The sequence below is a fragment of the Gymnodraco acuticeps genome, unplaced genomic scaffold (genome assembly GCF_902827175.1).
Source record: "Gymnodraco acuticeps unplaced genomic scaffold, fGymAcu1.1, whole genome shotgun sequence".
In the NCBI taxonomy this organism is placed as follows: domain Eukaryota; kingdom Metazoa; phylum Chordata; class Actinopteri; order Perciformes; family Bathydraconidae; genus Gymnodraco; species Gymnodraco acuticeps.
This window is the reverse complement of record NW_022990940.1, coordinates 4,316,317-4,337,328: the sequence shown is the minus strand read 5'-3', so window position 1 is coordinate 4,337,328 and position 21,012 is coordinate 4,316,317. Positions and strand designations below refer to the sequence as shown.

Here is a 21,012-nt window from a genome sequence, read left to right as displayed (position 1 = left end):
CAATCAGCTGTGACTTCAGGTGTTCATGCTGCCGACATACCCGTTTCAGATCCTCGTAGCAGATATCAAGCGAGAGGAGAAGACCTCCATCCGCGGAAACACGGGTACGTCCGGCCGTCTCGGCATAAGCGAACAAGCCGATCCGGCATCAGAACCGAGTCGAGGCCCCTCGATCAGCTGATCCGTGAACACGGAAGTCGCATTACGCACAAGCCGACCGCGTGCAGGCCATGGATGTATAATAAGAAGGGGCAGGCCCTCTACGCCGCATTCAATCCCTCCCAGGAAATTCAACAAGCAGATAAATGACGTTTATCCGTGTTCACAGCACGTTTAGGCATGATCGCCTCCGTGTCTCATCAAATTCGTATCTCGGCACCCCTTTGGGTTGGGGGAGTCCGGATAAAATAATTATATATTTAAAAATGAATAATATAAAAGAATGCACAGGTGCTCCTTCATACTTTCATGCATATAACTGGTGGTGGTGCAAACCGTGCTTGCTTTAATGATCGTACGATCCCCTCTATCTGGTACCTCAATAGCATACCTCAGCTAATGTCTCAGTGCACACGTCAAGCATAAGGAATGGATGCAATATAAACAACTCATGCTCAATGTAGTCTTGCAGCGTATGTCTCTCACAGCAATGAGTCACTCACTCGGCTCACGTTTTAATCATCTGCAGAATACCTTCATTGCATTACTCATTAATCAGCACTTCTCCAGAACGGTTTCAGCTAATTGCATCCCTGTCCTGTCATTCTCTGTCTTATAATGATTGCTTATTCTGCCCTTGTGCGTGTAACCACACGTATGCCCTATCCGACCTGATATCCGCACCGTACTGGCTAATCAAAAACCGTTAAACTCCTACGGGAAGCTATGCATATAACTGGTGGTGGTGGTGTATCACATCCTTCTAAGATAATGTTTTACCACATGCTATGCCTCTCTCACTTATTCCAGCAGACTGCCTGAGCATCAGAAATCTTGCAATAGCCAGCAGACTGCCTGAGCATCAGAAGTCTTGCAATAGCCAGCAGACTGCCTGAGAGGTCAGAAGTCTCGCAATAGCCAGCAGACTGCCTGAGAGATCAGAAGTCTCGCAATAGCCAGCAGACTGCCTGAGAGGTCAGAAGTCTCGCAATAGCCAGCAGACTGCCTGAGAGATCAGAAGTCTCGCAATAGCCAGCAGACTGCCTGAGAGGTCAGAAGTCTCGCAATAGCCAGCAGACTGCCTGAGAGATCAGAAGTCTCGCAATAGCCAGCAGACTGCCTGAGAGATCAGAAGTCTCGCAATAGCCAGCAGACTGCCCGAGAGATCAGAAGTATTGCAATAGCAGCAGACTGCCTGAGAGATCAGAAGTCTCGCAATAGCCAGCAGACTGCCTGAGCCATCAGAAGTCTTGCTCCATGCAATAGTCAGTATCACAGGGAGCGCAGCTCACCCCATCCTATTTTCCTTCTCTCTCCATGAATGTTATGTTCATTCTTTTATAAATGACCTTGCGATGTCTTCAGATCCTCTCTAGTTACTTACAGATGCTGCGCCTTCTGCTGGTTCGGGGGATTTCACAATGAGTGGTTGCCCCACCAGCTTGCCATGCCCTTCGTTCAACCAAATGACTCTGGATCTACACGTCAAGCCCCTCAAGGATTTCCCATATTCTGCCTCCAACCAAGAGCATGATTCAAAGCATACAATTCAGCTTGGTACTTTATCTTCTTCTGTCCCAACCTCCTCTGTGTACTTATGCAATAGATATAATAGTTGTTCATGCATTAATTGTATTTTCATTCAAATCCTGCAATCTTCAAGTGCTAAGTATTAAGCCACGAGAGTTCATTAATTTTCTCCTCAAGGGCCTTAAGCAGGCACGTCCTCCACGCAATGATAAAGACTGCCTCTTAACTTTGCACCCGTGCAAAGGTTAATGTCTAAGTTCAGGCAAAGGGGTTTCACTATACATTGATAAACGTCAGATGCAGTTGTTACAGCTTTCTATTGGTTTCTCCGGTGGCGAATATACACAGACCTCTCACCTTTTAATCCTCAGCATAATCTCTCCCTTACTGAATTAACTTTGGAGATCAAATATACACGCTTTTTTGAAACATTCAATGTCTGACAGTTCTGTCTGGGGAGTCAAGGAACCCCGAATAATCATTGCTAAAACTAACACTGTTTTCTTTGTCCTTTATCTTCCATGCTGAACTTCTCGTATCATTGCCCTCTGACACATGGGTCGGCACCCATGTTTATTAGATGGCTGCAAACCCAACGACGAGGGTTCTCCTCCAAGCTGCGCGATCTCTGCCTAAGCTGCGATTTGCCCCCAGATCGCTATTCCCACTGTTTAAGAATCTGCACAGCCACAACCGCAGCTCTATATCCACCTACCTCAACCCTGAGTATCCTGGGCCCTCGGTCATCTTCTGCCCACCAGCGCTATATCATGCCTCACATGAATGAGATCCTTTCAGCACAAACAACCATGAGCTCTTGCACTACTCGATGATGAGTAACGTTCAAAGATGTATATCAGCTGACACAGAAAGTGACGCAGGTTCTGGTCCAGGCTCTCGTCATCTCACGCCTAGACTACTGCAACTCCCTCCTGGCTGGTCTACCTGCATGTGCCATCCGACCTCTGCAGCTCATCCAGAATGCAGCGGCTCGTCTGGTCTTCAACCTTCCTAAATTTTCCCACACCACTCCGCTCCTCCGCTCCCTTCACTGGCTTCCGGTAACTGCTAGAATCCACTTCAAGACACTGGTACTTGCATACCATGCTGCGAATGGATCTGGCCCTTCGTACATCCAGGACATGGTTAAACCGTACACCCCAGCGCGTACACTACGCTCTGCATCAGCCAAACGACTCGCTGCGCCCTCGCTGCGAGGGGGACCCAAGTTCCCATCGGCAAAAACACGTGGGTTTGCTATCCTGGCTCCAAGATGGTGGAATGAGCTCCCCATTGACATCAGGACAGCAGATAGCTTGCACATCTTCCGGCGCAGACTGAAAACTCATCTCTTTCGACTCCACTTCGAGCGATAGAACTATTAACAAAGCACTTGTATACTAATAAAGGACTGGCTTATCTAAAGCCAGTTGAGTAGCACTTGAAATGTTTGGCTCTATGAAACCTGATGTACTTATATGATTCTGTTTTCTTCAAGGTTGTGTCTTCCTGGTCGAATGTACTTATTGTAAGTCGCTTTGGATAAAAGCGTCAGCTAAATGCAATGTAATGTCATATCTGTAGAATTCTGTTATTGCATACCAGGTGGTTGCTGGGTTAGATTATAGTATATTCCCCTCATAGCTGCATGCTTGGGGGGGAAAGCTCATTGTTGCTGCCTCAAAGACCTAGACACGGCAGTCTTGATAGGTAGTATATTCCCCTCAAAGCCGCGGTGCTGGGGGGGGGGGGTCGGCACTGGTCACTTCCAGGCCTACACATAGCAGTCTCTCTAGGTAGTATATTCCCCTCAAAGCCGCGGTGCTTAAGGGGGATGGCTTTTCGGGCTGTTCCCGGGCCTTCACATAGCAGTTTCATTAGGTAGCATATATAGGTAGTATATTCCCCTCAAAGCCGCTGTGCTGGGGGAGGATGGCTTTCGGGGTGTTCCCGGGCCTTCAGATAGCAGTCACTATAGGTAGTGTATATAGGTAGTATATTCCTCTCAAAGCCGCTGTGCTCGGGGAAGAATCGGCTCTGGGCTATTCCTCAGGCCTACACATAGCAGTCTCACTAAGTAGTATATTCCCCTTAAAGCCGCTGTGCTTAGGGGGAATGGCCACATGGCAGCTCGCCAGGCCCTCTACTTATCAGATTTACATCACCAGCGTCAGGCTCGGGCTACGCAGTTTTGGGGGATAGTATCTAATCTCCACGCAGTTTTGGGGGTTAGTTATTTAATCATCACTCATCATGCTATGTATATCTATGGAGTGATGATGCCCGAGCCTAGTCGCCAAACTCAACTATATGCTGCTTCTAATAAACATGTTAAAGGAACACGTGAGTTGTCTGACTGAAATGGGGCGAAGCCTGCGAGCTAGTTCAGGCAGTCAACTCGAGCACTTATGCTTCATTCATACATAACGCCCCCTTGCCACTCTACAACCAACCAAACAGAGTCTCCTTTATATGCCGCTCTATTTAACCTGCCAGATCTCTCTCTATGCATTGCTTGCTGCTGCTATTGCTGCAGCTACCTCTACGTCGCTGCTGCTCGCTGCCCCACCACCACCCCAGCTTCCACCCCAGCTTCCACCTGTAGGCTCGGGGGTTAGTTATTTAATCATCACTCATCGTGCTATGTATATCTATGGATTGATGATGCCCGAGCCTAGTCGCCAAACTCAACTATATGCTGCTTCTAATAAACATGTTAAAGGAACACGTGAGTTGTCTGACTGAACTTGGAATGGTTGAATAATCTGCCTGGTAGTACAGGCAATTTCAAGCACAATAATTCAAAAAATATCTAATTGTATTCTTGGTATGTCTCCACTAATGGTTCTGTCTAGCGACCACTTTTGATTTGTGTGCTCCTCTAACAATTTTTTGTTGAAAGAGGAGGGGGCTTTGACTTGTGTTGCCCTCTCCTCCTTCTACTCAGCATGTAATGAGCAGAACATGTTTGCTGGAGAAAATTGCTCTCAGTTTTCTTTCAGTGTGAACGGTTACCGTGGCACAGGGTTCAAGGCTAATTATTTTGTCTTTTTTTTTCTTTCTAGATAAACTTTGTTTTCCTCTTCAACATAGTAAGAATCCTTATGACCAAACTAAGAGCTTCAACCACGTCTGAAACGATACAGTACAGGTGAGTTGAGAAATAGATCACATTTCTCCTTTTGTTTGCTTTGACAGCATGTAGTTAAGAGGTGATGAAAACATTGGCATCAAAGGAGTGGATTTGGAAAACAGACTTATATAAACTCAATCATAATCATTTTCACAATTTTGATTTTGTTTCACTCAAATCCTTTCAGAGAGAATACATTTGTGAATCAAAGGAAACCATGTTAATGACAACATGTTCAAATCACCCCCAGTGTAGTAATAGTGTTTATCATATTGTTCTTTTGTGTTTTGCTGCATCTCTTTCCTGCTAAGTATTGCCTGTTCTTCCAATTATTATGATAAATTAAAAACAATGAATCACAAAAACACCGTCAAAACAAACCCTCATAATTGAAGCTTGTATGCAAATGTGTCTAAAACCAACCAGTACTTTGTGCAAGAGAGTCATTTCATTCGGTCCCTCCAGTAATCTTTGGAAGTTTCAAGCCTTTTGCACCTTTGATTACTTTGTCAACTGTGTTTTTATCCTCGGGGGGGATTATTTTGAGGGTGTTTGTAGTGTCGAAGCTCAGACAACTTGAGTTCAGGCTTTCCAGGCTGGAGTTGGATTTATGGTTGTGGCGCGACAGATATGCTGACGTGAAGCATGCAGCTTTGTTAACCTAAATATAAAACATAATGGTTTCTTCAAACTGCTGTCTCTTACACAGAAATGCATTAACAATATAACCAGCGGGGGGAATATTTGACAAGGAGAATTGGATTTTCTGTGATGTGTAAATTGCTTGCTTTGGCACAGAATGTCATTATTATGGGCAGTTTTCTGAGTATATATTAACTTTGTTTGAAAACACTTTTGGCACTCACATCTATTGAGTTACGCTATTTCTTTATCTTGTTTAAAATAACTCCAATGTAGAGGATTACTTTGTTGTTGTTGTTATTGTTTGTTTGTGTTCTTTGTAATTATTTGTTCTCTTTGTACATACAATCAGTACAGACCACTGTATGCATATATTTTGCTTTCCATCTCTAAATGACAAACACTGTTTATGCATTGTTGAAACACAAATATTTTTGATCAGAAAGAACTCCAACCGTTCAAACAGTTTCCCATTAGAAAAGAGCTGCAAGCCCTTCACTGAAACCAATTTAAATAAAGTATTAACTTACCATTTACAACCTCTAGTTACATCTTATAAACCGGTGCTTATTATTATTACTTTTTTTATTATTTTTTGTTATTACATTATTTTTTATTGGTTTTTCAGTTGAATTATACTTAAAGTTCAGGGTAATCAACCGTTAAAAACATACTGTTCACATTTTCTTTCTCCAATAAATTGATGTTTTCAAAGTAAATGGATAATCGTTTTTAATAATCATGATATCAATTATTGACCCAAATAATCGAGATTATGATTTTTGCCATAATCGAGCAGCCCTAACTGTACCCATCTTGCTTCATCTCCGATGCATTGATATTTTGAGAATCGAAGCTGTGAACTGTTATATTTCCCCAGCCAGTTGGATAACTGATGCAGATTCATGCCTTTTCCCAAAACCAACTGGGATGAAATCCAGGTTCTTATTATAGTATTTTCATGAATGTAGCTATTGATTTTCCATCCCTGTCTTCACAGAAAAGCCGTGAAGGCAACGCTGGTCTTGTTACCCCTGCTGGGCATCACCTACATGCTCTTCTTTGTAAATCCGGGGGAGGACGACATCTCACAAATCGTTTTTGTTTATTTCAACTCCTTTTTGCAGTCTTTTCAGGTAAGACTAAGGATAATGAAGCAGTATGACACTGGCCAACGCTTAAAAAACCCACACACAATGTGAGTCATGCTGAATTCTTAATGCATTTCCTTCTATCATTTCATAATTTCTCTCAGTTTTTGAGCTTTCTTGTGGGAAGATGATTTGAAGTAGCATTCTGCCTGTGCTTATACACAGCATGGTTCTGCTGCCTCATGTTCAGGGCTCTCAGCTGACAGGATTAACAAAACCATGTGGGCTTGATGTCTGCTCTTTGGCCTTTTTTTTATACCTTCTATTTTATGTGCTTAAATGTAAGACTGAGTGGGCAAAGAAAAACAGATTTCATGCAGTTTCTCTACCATCAAAGTTGTATAGGCTTTTCTTTTGCTTCTTCTCTCTAATTGCACCATCTAAATGATCTGATGTCTAATTAGTTACACAATACAGCCGCATTCACATCTTTTAATATGAATGTATCTCTTCTGCAGGGGTTCTTTGTGTCTGTGTTTTACTGCTTTCTAAACGGAGAGGTGAGTCATTGGAGTTTTGCAAAATACGTTTTTATTAATTCAATTAAGATATGTGTTGCTTGATATATCATCTTAAGAAAGCCCCAATAGGATGTTCTTGCTTAATTTACATCCTGCTACCCTAGTAACGCTGGTTCAAGCACGAGGTAGGATCAGGTATCTTTTGTTTAAAAAAGCTGAGCGATTTTCTTCTCTATAGGGAAATTATCGCATTTTGATTACACCCAAAAATAATAACGTTTCTCATTTTCCTATAATTATATGAAAGCAAATTGCTGATCTTCCAGCTTTTTGTAAGTCATTAATGCAATAATGAAGATTACACATTTGTCAGTAATTGTGAAAAATTAAGGACCCTCCTGCTGTGCTCTCACAAGCGTCGAATAATTGAAATTCGGAAGCCGAGGGGTTTGTTAATTTGATGAAGGATTGTGAAGAATTTATATTTTCTCCCACTCGTACAATAATTTATTAAAGTTGTTTTTGTTTTAAAGGTGGGGTAGGTAATTTTGGAGAAACCAGCTCGAGTGCGCTTGAATTTGAAAATAGATGAGAGTAACAAATGCGTCACTTCCAGGCAAAAATAACGGCTCCGCCCACTTTTGGGGGAAAACAAAGCTGTCAGTTGAACGGCGGTCAATACAAATTCTGAAGTTTTTGCCAATCCGATCAGAAATTGAAGAAAACCGGAGATTTTTGGGTCTTCAAAGAGCCCGATTCCAATGGCCAGACAGGCAAATAATTGCATTAAGCCATTAGAAATCAACGATCGGGCTCGATATGTGGTTAAATATAGCAGTAAGCTATCGATTTTCATAGATGAGAGTAACATCTACGTGACTTTACGGCCCCGCCCACTTTTGGGGGAAAACAACGCTGTCATTTGAATGGCGATTGAGCCTGAAGCCACAGAGCTCTTCTTTTACTGTCCTTTCTTCTTAGAGGAAGTACAGAAACACTGAACTCTTGATTATTTTTAATGTTTGAGGTGCAATAAACGACACAGCAGCTTTTTGGCATGATAAAACTATTATGTTCCGCCTTGCTCATGAGAGTAACAGCTGGAGAAATTACAGCCTCGCCTACTGATTTTAATTTAACCATATATCAAGACCGATTGTCGATTTCCAATGATTGAATGTAATTTTTTGCCTGACTGGCCATCGTAATCGAGCTCTTTGAAGATCCAAAAATCCACTGTTTTCAAAACAATTTGATCGGATTGGCAAAAACTTCCGAATTTGTATTGACCGCCATTCAAATGACAGCGTTGTTTTCCCCCAAAAGTGGGCGGGCCGTAATTTTTGCCCGGAAGTGACGTAGCACAACCGGAAAAAATCTGCGACTTCCTTACAGAGCCCCTCCTCCAACACACACGAACGGCACATGACCAATGAGGGCACGAGATAAGTTTGTGCACAGATAGAAGGCTGACAGGCAGGTAGGCCATCCAGTTATTTTAGCCGGGCCGGCTAAAATGATTGGTCTTGCTTTTTACAGTACTACGGCTTCCACAGATGACATTTTTTAATGGATTTTTTGTCAAAGCACTTAAGATATTCATTGCTATTGGGATGTTAAGAGCATTCCATGGAATATAACAAAAAGTGTATCTCGAGCAGGTTTCTCAAACTTACCTACCCCACCTTTAAGTATTCTCTTCTTGTCAACGACTGATTTGAATGGGGGAAGGGCAAAGTGGGTTGCATGCCTCTAAATGTATTGTATTATTTACGGACGGATCCTTTTAAATAGTTATTTCCATGAACTCAAACGTTGAATCATTGTTGGCGTATACCTACATATTTAACTTGTAGGCTACTTACTTTGAAAGATCAAAATTAGGATTGTATCTACCCTCTGTCTGGATTCTGAATTCAACACTAAAAGAATAGTTTGACACTGACACTGATAAAACGTTCATATTTATTTCTTTAAGCTTAAACTAACAGTTACGGTGAGCAACGGTTAGCGTGAAACACGGGAAAGGAGTTAGCCTAGCTCTGTCACAGCTTGTTTTTTTACACATTTTGTACTGGTTAAACAAATTAGATGTAATGTGTTTTTTTTTAACTGTTAATGGTCTCTATGCTAAGCTAACAGCATCTTTCTCCTGGTTTTAACTCCTTATTCAATAAAAAGTTTCATTGCTTATTAAGACCACTTGTTCAAGGTGTTATGTTGTAATAATTATTTAATGAATATACGCGACAGATTATTCATAATCATTTTAAAATACATTATGTTCATCTTCAACATTTCAGGTACGTTCTGCAGTAAGGAAGCGATGGCACCGTTGGCAGGACAACCATGCCCTCCGAGTGCGAGTGGCACGAGCCATGTCCATCCCCACATCTCCGACCCGGATCAGCTTCCACAGCATCAAACAGACCACAGCTGTGTGACCAGCACATCATCTCCACAACAACATCTCATGCTGTGTCTCAATTAAAATACTCTCCTCAGTACACTGCCATGTCGTGCAATGTGCGCAGTGTGTGAATTTACTCCATGTAGCGTTGTCTCAAACTGAACACGGCTGCTGTGTGCTCTCACTGGGAGCGACTATCGCCACTGTTAGTTAACCCAATACAATCATGGTGGCTACTTTTCAACTGTAGTATAGTGTTACATGTATTAAATATAGAAAAAAAAAACACATGTATACATTTAATTTGTATAGTGCTGTGTTGACCAAAGCAACCGCAATTGCGACTGCTACTTTCATTACGAGTGTCCAGCGTTTCTTTTTGAACGTTATGAGTAAACCACTACTTTGTCTTGCTTTTCATTGGTATGCTTTTGCACCTAAAATAGCACATACATTATATACAGAAGTACGCAACTTGACACATATCATTGATCTTTGTGTGGAGTACAAACATTGAGGTGATTTACAGAACAGACTTTTTCCTCCGACAAGGTCGTAGTGTGTCCAGTTGACTGAAGAGCCAGTCAATGTCTCTTGAATGGTAATATCAATTAATCTAAAAGTATACTTCAATAGTACATGGAGGTGTATCTCCACTGACAAATTGTACATGTTACAGGTACAGGGTTAAAGCCTTTCTGGAAAGTATTTAAACAATGGCCTCATGTTACTGTCACATCACAGCAAGTCTTATGTTAGCTTGTTTTCACTGTCATCTTACTGCTTAGTGGTTGTGAGAGGAGCAAGATCATCTTAGAGGATTTGCAGCAGGATACTTCAGCAGCTCATGCACTTGTTGGCATCTGCTCCATTGTTACCTAGAGGTGCATCGCTCAAACATTATTGCAAGTCTTCTTTAGAGAGATGTCAAAATGCTCCTTGAGTTAACTGTTTCTAAAACTATGAAAGGAAGGTATTTCATTCAAAAGAGGCACTGCTCTCTCTTATAAAAAGATAATTTAAATGTTTCTTTTTGATCAATGCGGGATGATCATTTTATACAAACAAGCCATTCAAGTGAAGTCCTGAGTCTGATCTTGTATACAGTGTTGATATGTTTGTCTTGTATTGTTGTAAACATTGTGTTCAGCTTCTTCTCTTTTCCAGCTATTTTCTTTCACCCTCTATTTCTTCTCCTCAGAGCAGGAAGGTGTGAACATAATTAGCAATTAAATGAGTGACCACCATGCGTGTTTGAGGCGGATGGATGAGCAGTGGAAAATTAAATCTTTCTTCTAAACGAGTAAAGATAAGATTAAATAATATAGAGTTGAGAAATTGGTGCCTTGTCATTTATGTAATGTATGTGTGACATGCTTAGATTCATCATGCAGGCACAGAGGGAGCAGATTACATTATTTTGGCTTTATGAAATCCTTGTGGCTTTCTAGTAATCTGTGTCACTACTAAGCTGCTGGTTTCAGAGCTTGATGAAATGAGCACCAAACACTTGCCTGTGATGCTAACTCCTACATCTGCTCAGGCTGCTCACAATAATGGGAACACTCATCTATCTGCAAAGTCAAACTCCAGAAATACGAAGGTTTATGAACAATCAAATAAGTCTTAATGATGCTGCTAGCTTATGTTTAAATGCAGATGCTCCTTTGTGTATGACCTTCTTTACATGCAGTAGAAGTATTTCTGTCAGCTGGTACAGTAAGAATGTTTAAAGAGATATTTTGATATGTTTGGTGATACACTTATTCACTGTAAAGCTAAGAGTTCAATGACAAACCACTCTGAAAGTGTTTTTTTCTTATCTAACTCTTATCTAATATTAAAATGAATTGTTTTATTTGATTTCAGGTTAACATTTATTTATTGGTTTATTCATATTTATGTCATGTGATATTTCAGGATAAAATGCACTGGATTTACTGTTGATGTTAAGCGTGGAGGTATTGCATCAAACATAACATTGTAGTAAAATGTACATTTCATATTTAATTGTTTGTATTTTTTTATACATTACAGCATCATTTGTTGTTGTTGTTGTTATGCTGCTCAACTGGACTGATATCAATTGTTAATCATTTAATGTAACTATTTCTGTAGTCCTGTTTCCAGTATCATTCAGCTGTAACACTGCAAAACCTTTCATGATATTATGTTTGCAAAACAAATACATAGTCTAATATTTTGATACAGGAGTAAAGAAAACACGTCATTTATTCCAACTCGCCAAAGAGATTAACCGTTTACCAGCATCCTGCATTTCTATTACCTACATGTTTCTATTGTTGCCATTGCATTTTTTAAACCAAATCATGTTGACTTTATGTTGACACCATTTATTGTACATGAGGAAATGTAATCAATGCAGTATGATGTCAGATTTGTTAACTTATAACTGTACATGAATACATTCGACTGATTAAATGGTATTTGTTGAACCACCTATGTTGCCTTACAAACAAAGGAAAAGGAAGCTCTGTAAATGATGTATCATCGTGCTACTGATATACATTTGTACATCCACATGTGAAAGGAAAAAATGTTGATTTAAATAAAAATGATACTCATATTTTTGTTGTTATTGTTATTTCCAAGGGAGCTCGTAAACAACAATGATCTGAGTTGACAGAATATGATGCATTATGTCGATTCAGTTACATTCTGCAATCTGGCATTGGCTGCAGATTGCACTAATGGGATCTGTTTAGTTGATTCATTTGCTATCAATCCCTCTATCGTCGAGCAGTGTAATAAACAAGTGCAGCAGTCTTTGAATGACTTTATCATATAATTATTCTAAAGATAGACTAATGCAGCTTCACTGGCACATGTGTTACTTGTAGATATAGTTTTCAGTGATTGAAGAGTCCTCAGAGAACACCTGCGGGATTACGTAACATTAATGTATTTACAGTTTTATATATTTCAGGCTGGGGTGGAGTGAAGTGCTGCCTGTGCCCAGAAGCCTCAGGACTCCATGAGTTATACGTCCCCCAAACAATTAGCCGTGACTCTGATGCAGCCTAATAAAGGCCTGTTGTGACAATTCATGCTCTGATGGTTGACCACTGCATGAAAGGCGGACAGTGGATATGATGTTCTGAAGTGTGCCAGCGCCAGAGGCAAGCAGCACATCAGCACTGCACTGAGGATTGTTTGCCCCCAGCCTTCTTTGTGTGGATACTAAACTGCATTTCACCAGTCATTACCTCAGCTAAAAATAAATGGCTTGCCTCTCAGCCCGAGGCCACCACTCCAGCCTTCTAATGCTTGATTTATAATGCTATCAGGAGGAATACTCAACACTATGAATCAATTATAACATAAAAAGAATGAAATGTTAATTAGAAAATGTTTCCAATCACTTAAGGCAATAACGCTTTAAAAAAATTATTATCATTTCCATAATGCAGATCCTAAGTGGGTTTATCTGTTATTAGAACAAATTAGCTTGCATACTGTAAATAATGTTGTCTGCAGCTCTTAAGTAGCTTCTCAGGATATACATTGCATTCAGAAAGTATGCAGACCCCTCCTCTTTTTCACATTTTGTTATGTGGCAGTCTTGTGCTTACATTGTTTTAATGATGTGTTTCCCTCAACAATCTACTTTTAATACTTGATAATGAAAAAGTGAAAACAGAATTCAAGAGTTAAATTGTTACATCACATTTACCTGAGTGTTAAGATGCTTAACTGAGTATTTAGTTGAAACTCCTTAAGCAGCAATACAGCATCTCTGACCTCAGGACCATGAATTTATTGAAGGAATCACCTCAGTCCCTGCTTTAGAAAAATACCTTCAGATCATGATGCTTACAGTTGATGGCAAACAGTTCAATCTTGGTTTCATCCGACCAGTGTATGTTGCATCTCCACAGGACCTCTGGACCGCTCCTGATTGCTCAGTTTGGAGGTCGGCCAGCTTCTAGAAGATTCCTGATTGTTTTCAACCTTTTCCATTTAAGAAATATGGAGGCCAATGGGCTCCTTTGAACCGTCAATCCAGCAGAAAAGTTTGTGGTAACCTTTCACAGATCTCAACACAAAGCTGTGTCAGTTCAGCAGGTCGTCTGGCCTTCTATCTGAATTGTTGGTGTGATATAACTGTCAGCTATTAAACCTTATAGCCATGTGTGTGCCTTTCCAAACCATGTTCAATCACTTGAATTTACCACAGATGGACTCCAATCAAGGTGTTGAATGATTGCAAAGATGATAAAGAGGAATGGGAGGTACCAGTGATACATTTCAAGTGACAAAGCAAAAGGATGCATGTTGATGGACTCCAATCAAGGTGTTGAATGATTGCAAAGATGATAAAGAGGAATGGGAGGTACCAGTGATACATTTCAAGTGACAAAGCAAAAGGATGCATGTTGATGCATCTCCTAAATACTCACGATACACTTTAAAAATACAAAATAGGATGAGCTCTCATATAATTGATATCAATTATTGAGAGTAATATCAAGTTAGATTTATATTATGTAAATAAAATGCACAAAAGAATGTAAGTGTTTTTCTTCAGTGACACTAAAGCCCGAATGAAGAAGAATATGAATAGTATAATAAACTTTAGTTCAAACCTTTGGCTCATAAAAGTGCAAAGTAAAACGTAAAAATCAATTTAATGCATCACTATAATCAAGATTGTCAAAAGATAACGTTTTATTGCAGCATTATATCTGCGACACAGGAGAAGCCTTTCGGAGCCAATGTCGATGCACTCTAAGTTCACATGAATAGCATTCCTCACATTAAATAAATGATGCAGTCAGTTTACTGAATTACTAAGGCTATGCAATGGAGTTGAAAGACTCCAGCAACCATTAACTGGTGCGATCCTTGAGGTCTAATTTCAAATTTACTGTGCACAAAAAATAACTGCTAAATATATAGCCTGATGCTCATGAGAGCTGAGCTGACTGACAATACGATGCGGTTTGATGAAGGTCAACCGACCACAGAGGGAGAAGTGCTTACAGAAGCTATTTGTGGAGAACGTGAAGGTCATGTTAATGTTAAAATTAAAATAGTTTAGTTGGATTTGTTTCCAAATTATTTCTCCTCAAATGCCCGTGGGCTAGTCATTACAACTCATGCTGTGCAGACAAACAATGTTCCACTTTTAATTATAATGTACACCGCCAATTTTCAAAGATACCAAATATGGCACTTCCTGGGGATATATAAATGTATGCTTTAAAAAATGTTGGTTTAAATATTTCACTTTATTTTAAAGTGTTAACATAGATTTTACTTAAAGCTCCTTATGGATAAATACAACGGGGGAACTAAGAGGATTACGACCCTCGGCCTCCAGTCAAACACTTTCAGAATGAACTGTCACAGTAAACGTTCACAGTTTAGTTGGTGGCAGCCAGAGAGTTGTTGAACATATTAAAGTAAAGTAAAGTCACTAAAAACCACAAATGTTCAAGTTAATACCTAAAAACTAAATGATAAAAAGTCATGATAAACTGTGAGAGATAGTGAATAAATGATTTGCCAAATGTGCAGCTGCTGAAGAAATTTAGGTTTTTGTCGTACTGTGACTGCAGATTGTTTTTTTAAACGTTTGAACATTTTCAGAAACAATGGAAATGTCATTTTCCAACCCTGTTAAAATAAACTGATCTTGCATGATGCAGGATGTGCACGAGACACCCAACCACTCTGAACTCCAACATGTTCAAGCAGCAGTGGAGCTGGAGCAGCATAACATTAATCATATTCAGTCCTGTGAAAAGGTTGTGTTCATTTTCTTTAATTGCAAATGTGTATTTCAAAGAAGGAGAGAAGGAAAGCGAGTTTTTTTTATCAACCTAAAATAAGTGAACGTGTGGTTTGACATTTTTAAATGAAAAGGCATCTATCAGTTTTGAGCTAGGCTTATTATGAGTTTTATGTGAAGAGTTGAAAGACGTAGATTCATCATCAATGTGATTAAACCGGTCATGGTTTGGATCAAATAGAAATTTGAATTTAAATAAGATTGAGTTTTGTGGCACCAGCCGGATGGATGGCTTGTGACCTTGAGAGGTTTTGTATGATCTCATTGGCCGATTCAAAAAGGTTGAAGCATTAATAATTACATATTACAAATATACAACCAAACTTTGTGGGTGATTCATTCATTCAGCAAATGAAGAGTATGTTGTTTTTCCTCATGTGTACTGAATAAATACAATTAGAATAAAGCAGGGATTATTTGAACAACAGTTCCTCCTGCTGGCTAAATAAGGAAACTACTACTACACATTTCGAATAGAGCAACAATTTATGTATCTGTATTATGTAAACATCTATTTTTACAATGCAGAGAACACATTTCACTGTGTGTGCTGTGTGCTCTGCATGTGTGACCATTAAAGAGGGCTTCATCCATCCCAACATGTATTTTATTTATTTATTTACAGTATATTATTTGTATTTTGTATTTCTTTGGGCTTATTGATGAACAAGTATTTTAGATTCTGCCACTGTGTTTAGGTTGTTGAACTTCAGACACTGATTTAATAAGAAATTCATCTTTTGTCTCAGGCTTTCATACTTCACATGTTTGCTTTTAGTAAAAAGACTTAATAAACTTGAACACAATATTAAATATCTGCCCACTGGTACAGTTTATTAGCTACACCTAGCTCAAACGGCAATCTTATACACTGAGTTGTTTTGACAAAGAAAACACAGTCAAATTGAATGTATTTATTCACTATGATCTTCAACAATAACAGGGGTAGGGTGCAAAGTGCGCACTGCATCTACACAAGCCATCGTAGATAAACAAGGTGAAATATAATGAGTTGTAAATTCATCAGAGATGCATGGAAATTAGAAATATACACGATGGGATTTACAGAAACATAAAGATATTGCGGCCAAGGATTCAGGGATTTCCTGGTGAAGGACAAGCGAACTAATCACCCCTCTTTTTGATTTGATAATGAGTGATGCATTACCAGAATGACAATGAAGTTTAATACGCTTGTACCCTTTTTAGGAGGCCATAATGTATTTCACAAAAGCTTCATAATTGATGCATCCGTTAGCATCCTCCTGGTTTTGCATCAGTTGATCCACCTCATCTTCCCTCATCTTCTCTCCTGTGGAGCATTAGAAAGAAACAGTAGGACGGTTAGCTCAGCATGCATCTTAATAATGATCGCTTTTTTAAAAAAAATCATTATGAAAACTGTTTAGCTCACCCAATGTTGCCAGAACATGTCTCAGCTCAGCTCCCATGACGGTGCCATTCCCCTCTTTGTCAAACACCCTCAGACCCTCCACAAAGTCCTCATATGTACCACAGTCCTTGGCCTTGCAGATGTGTTGGTGCATGGGCAGAAACTGGTCAAAGTCAAGCATCTTGGTATGCATGTCTGTGTGTGAAAAAATGTTTTTACCAAAGGAAATTAAATCTGCGCAGGCTGCAGTTCTGACCGATGTTGAACTTAATTGTAACCTTTCTGCATTTTCCACAGATCTGCATTTGAACCAGAACTGTGCACGTCAGTGGCGGTTCTAGACCAACTTTACTGGGGGGGCCAGGCTGGGGCCAGTTATTTAATGAGATGGGCACAATAAAAGCAGGTTAAAAAGACAAAGACAGTATAAAGTAATTCTGTAAAATAAACATAAAATACGGTAATTGGTATTTGTTTTTGTAAAGGTATTTGTTTTAGTACATTTAAGTTACAGTCCTTTGTTTCAGTTATTGAGACTAAGTTCTACAACACCAAGTTGTCTTTGTGTATTTGTGAATGAAGCGCCATCTCATGGTTAAATCCTGTAATTGAACAAATGGGGAAATGTGGCAACGCCCTCTAGCAATTTGGCAACGCCCCCTAGCAATTTGGCAACGCCCCCAGCCACTGGGATCCGCTGGGTTTTTGGTTGGAATCCGCTGGGTGGAGTCCTATCTGGAGTGCTACATCTGTAGAGTATTTGTTTTAGTAACTTTAAGTGACAATTTAATTAAAACACATAAACAGTATTTGCTTTTATATAAGGTAATGAACAGTTTAATCTCCACTGTACATCCGGGTCTCTAATTTGATTAAGTTCCAATAAATTGTAATATTATAACCTTTTTTTTTTTTTGGAGGGGGCCACAGGGGGGTCCCTGGTCAGTGTTACGGGGGCACTGGCCCCTGTTGCCCCCCCCCCCCCCAGAACTGCCCCTGGTGCATGTAGACATTGACCCACCTTCAACCTTTGGCTTTCCAAGGACATTCATGATCTCTGTGTTGGTAGGATTCTGGCCCAAAGCCCTAATCAGATCACCACACTGGGCGTAAGTGATTTTCATCTCGTTGGTTGGTGTTGTGTCAAACAGCTGGAAGGAATCTTTGAAGTCTAAAATCACAACGAAAAACAGGTGATTCCTTCTGATTACTATTCAGTTCATTGTGATCCAAGAATGCATGCATAATCTTAGAAACAAGGCCTTCAAGATGCTTCAAAGTAATCATGTTTAATGACATCGATGAGGTAAAAGTCCTTTTCTAGAAGAAGAAGGAGCCAGAAATAATCCACTCAAAAAGTGCCCTCATCTTTTTTTTAAAGGGATCTACTTTGATGGAAATATTTACTTTAAAATAATATCCCTGATCTGTTGTATCATCAGCTGTTGCCTTGCATTTCTCACACACTAATAGAGAGGGCACGATCACACAATCCACTCAATCCATCTATAAATAGCTGACACTCCATGCAACACAAACGACAACTACAACAACAACAACGTCAATCTTACCCTCAATTTGCTCTGGGGTGAATTCCAGCTGAAAGGAGACAAAGCAAACCAGGCGGTTAGATGCTGCAGATCATGCGTGATTATTGCAGTTCACAAGGCAAGTTAGTCAAATGTACAGCAGAATACATTCATAAAAGAAACACAGAAAAAACTATTAAATGTGACCTCTGGCCTGACCTTTGTCGTTACAGCGCTTATCCAACAGATCAAGTTGCATTCTGATCATAGTGCGTTGTTTATCGGTGACCTTCAGTCGGATGCCTCCTTGTTACAGTCCGTCTGCTACTGTCTGCCTCGTTGGAGTTTATTTTTAGTCGCAATATCTGGCGATGAATGTTTGATACTGTTAACACCATCCAGAGGTGATATTTTAACCGAGCTTAGATAAGTGTTTGGATAATATTTGTACAAAGCTTCATAGAGCTAGAATGACATTTAGGTTAATACATTAAAAGTTGATGATAATGTCCTGTGACGTTTGGATGCACTCACTTTAAGCATAATTCATTAACCATTTTTCGTGAGAAACATGAAGTTCAAAACGTTCAAAATAACCTTGTTTACAACTTTATCATCACTCTGTATTAATTATTTACAGGGATTCTTCAAGACCAACACACACTTTTAAAAAGTGGATATCAAAGAGATCAGTCAGCATCAGAATGAAAGGACAAAGCAATTGTAAAATAATTGTTGTTTGTTTAACATGTGCGCTATAGCAGAGAAAGAGATGTCAAACCAACTTCTAACATGGAAATTGAATAATACGTCTTAAAATACATTATTGTTCTTAATACCCATGACAAATGATGACTATTTATACTGTATATGTTGGCCTCTCATCAAATAGTGCCCATAGTTTATATCTGATGTCTGGATTTATACAAACCCCAGCTCCTCTATGAAGCTTTGTAAAAATATTATCCAAACACTTATCTAAGCTCGGTTAGAGAGGGATGACGATGGATGTAATTATCTATATTTTTCTTCCTTTCCAGATTTTCCAACCACTTGCCCTCAGAGAAATGCTGCGGGTGGTCTGCTATTCTCAAACATAATGAAATCATATTTTGTGGCTTTAACCAAGCTCCATTATAACAAAGAGGCTCCCCTCAAACAGGAAAACATATATCCATTGAGAAGGGGCCCAGTCAGCAGAAGATCTTTCCATGATGTCTGGTATCAGTTTGTTTCTGAATCCCCCCGACAAGAAGTCAAAGCTTTACACAATTTACAATGCATGTTTGAAGTTTAATGAAGCACTGAAATAACTATAATTGTTATACAAATTGTGAATATAACCTTTCATGTGGCTGTACTCTCCTGTTTCACTTGCACTGCTGAATTTAAGTCACACGGGGTCTCTGATGCTCTTTACACACCAGCTTAGCTTTCAAACAGACCATTGCTGTGAAATCTCATTATTAGTAACATCCCATAGTAAGATCATTAGAAATGCTTCTATTAAAAACATATTTTAAGTATTTACTGGTTAAGTTGAATTTCAAGTGTGAATAATTATTGGTTGATTAAAGACCAAAACACTCCAATCTGTCTAAAAGCAGATCTACAATTGCTCTGCAGTGCTGTTTTTCTTTTGTTTTACCGTGACTGTTGCAGGGTCAAACACCGGGGTCTTAGGGCGCTCTGGCTCTGGGGGTTTGGGGGCTGCTGCAGCTTTCGGCTCTTCTTTCTTCTTCGGGGCCATCGCAAGAATTCAAAGTGGAGGAAAGACACAGCAGAGGGGTACTGCGGTTAGAAGTGACCCATTAGAGGTGAGGTCCCTTTATCCACTGTCCACAGGTGTCATGTCCTCCACAACCCCCCACCCCCCCTCCCACAATGCCCAACCACACTGCCAACAATACAGGGATGACTATAAAAGGATGTGGCTTTGTGCTTCTATTTAAGACAAAGATTGCCATTGTGCGTGTACATCATCAGGATATGAAAGCTCCTACGCCTGGGAGCTTCTGATAATCAGGCTATTTCCATCAACATTAGTGAGACCTTGGTGTGACCTCTGCGATCCTGGACAGTTGACCGTGTTCAGTGAAGTGTGGTGGTTATTAGTGAGGAGGGGATGAAGACAAATGAAGATGTTGAAATGACAGAGCAGCAATGCTGTCTGATGGGAAGTGGGAGCTACAGTTCCAAGCAATTATCCTTGATTATTATGAAATATCGCAACCAATGATGGAGCAGTATTCGCTGTGCCCATGCTGTGCCAAGAGACACGTTTGTGATTATCATTTATCTGGTCTGATCATAGGGATTTTCAGAGCAATAAATACAAATCTGCCGGCTTAAAATAGGATTCATAGAACGCTGTCACTGTCTGATCTCTGGCTTTCGAGCGTTGTTATGTGAACATGCCTCTCTAAAGGCTGGGCATCAACAACACAGTGAGGAAAGTATCTAGAAAGAAATCTAGGATGACACTAAGTGCCACTTTCTGAAGCTGCCATTCACACTTGAATGGACAAGAAATTTGTACACAGAGTGGCAGCTAGGGTGGTGTTTCTGGTGTTCACATTGTTTTCAAATAAAGCTCATGTGAGTGTAACCAACCCAAGCAAACATTCAATTGATTTGCAAATCAATGTAGAGTGCAGCAGCCAAAGGCTATATTCTCTCTTCATAAGAGAATCATAGTTTTGATTTTTAGAAATACTGACTGAGATGTTCATTCAAAGACCTTCAAAATAATATTTTTGTTCCCAGAAAATTTGCTGAACTGCGTCCAC

General features: G+C 39.8%; 2 protein-coding genes across 2 annotated transcripts in view; one reads left to right on the top strand and one right to left on the bottom strand.

Moving 5' to 3' along the window:
- LOC117558414 (corticotropin-releasing factor receptor 2) overlaps positions 1–12,073 on the top strand; it is a 62,713-nt gene extending 50,640 nt beyond the window's left edge. The window contains exons 9-12 of the mRNA XM_034234607.1: positions 4,755–4,840; positions 6,465–6,600; positions 7,074–7,115; positions 9,380–12,073. Coding sequence (XP_034090498.1) covers positions 4,755–4,840; positions 6,465–6,600; positions 7,074–7,115; positions 9,380–9,520 — 405 coding nt within the window. The 3' untranslated portion in view covers positions 9,521–12,073. The remainder of the gene's footprint in view (positions 1–4,754; positions 4,841–6,464; positions 6,601–7,073; positions 7,116–9,379) is intronic.
- A 4,177-nt stretch (positions 12,074–16,250) lies between these two features.
- Positions 16,251–19,973, bottom strand: myl13 (myosin, light chain 13). Its single transcript, XM_034234580.1, has 5 exons — positions 19,872–19,973; positions 18,266–18,293; positions 17,716–17,865; positions 16,716–16,889; positions 16,251–16,613 (listed from the first exon to the last, which is right to left on the bottom strand). The coding sequence occupies exons 1-5, from the start codon at positions 19,971–19,973 to the stop codon at positions 16,507–16,509; spliced, it is 561 nt and encodes a 186-aa protein (XP_034090471.1). The 3' UTR covers positions 16,251–16,506.
- Positions 19,974–21,012: the final 1,039 nt, after the last annotated feature.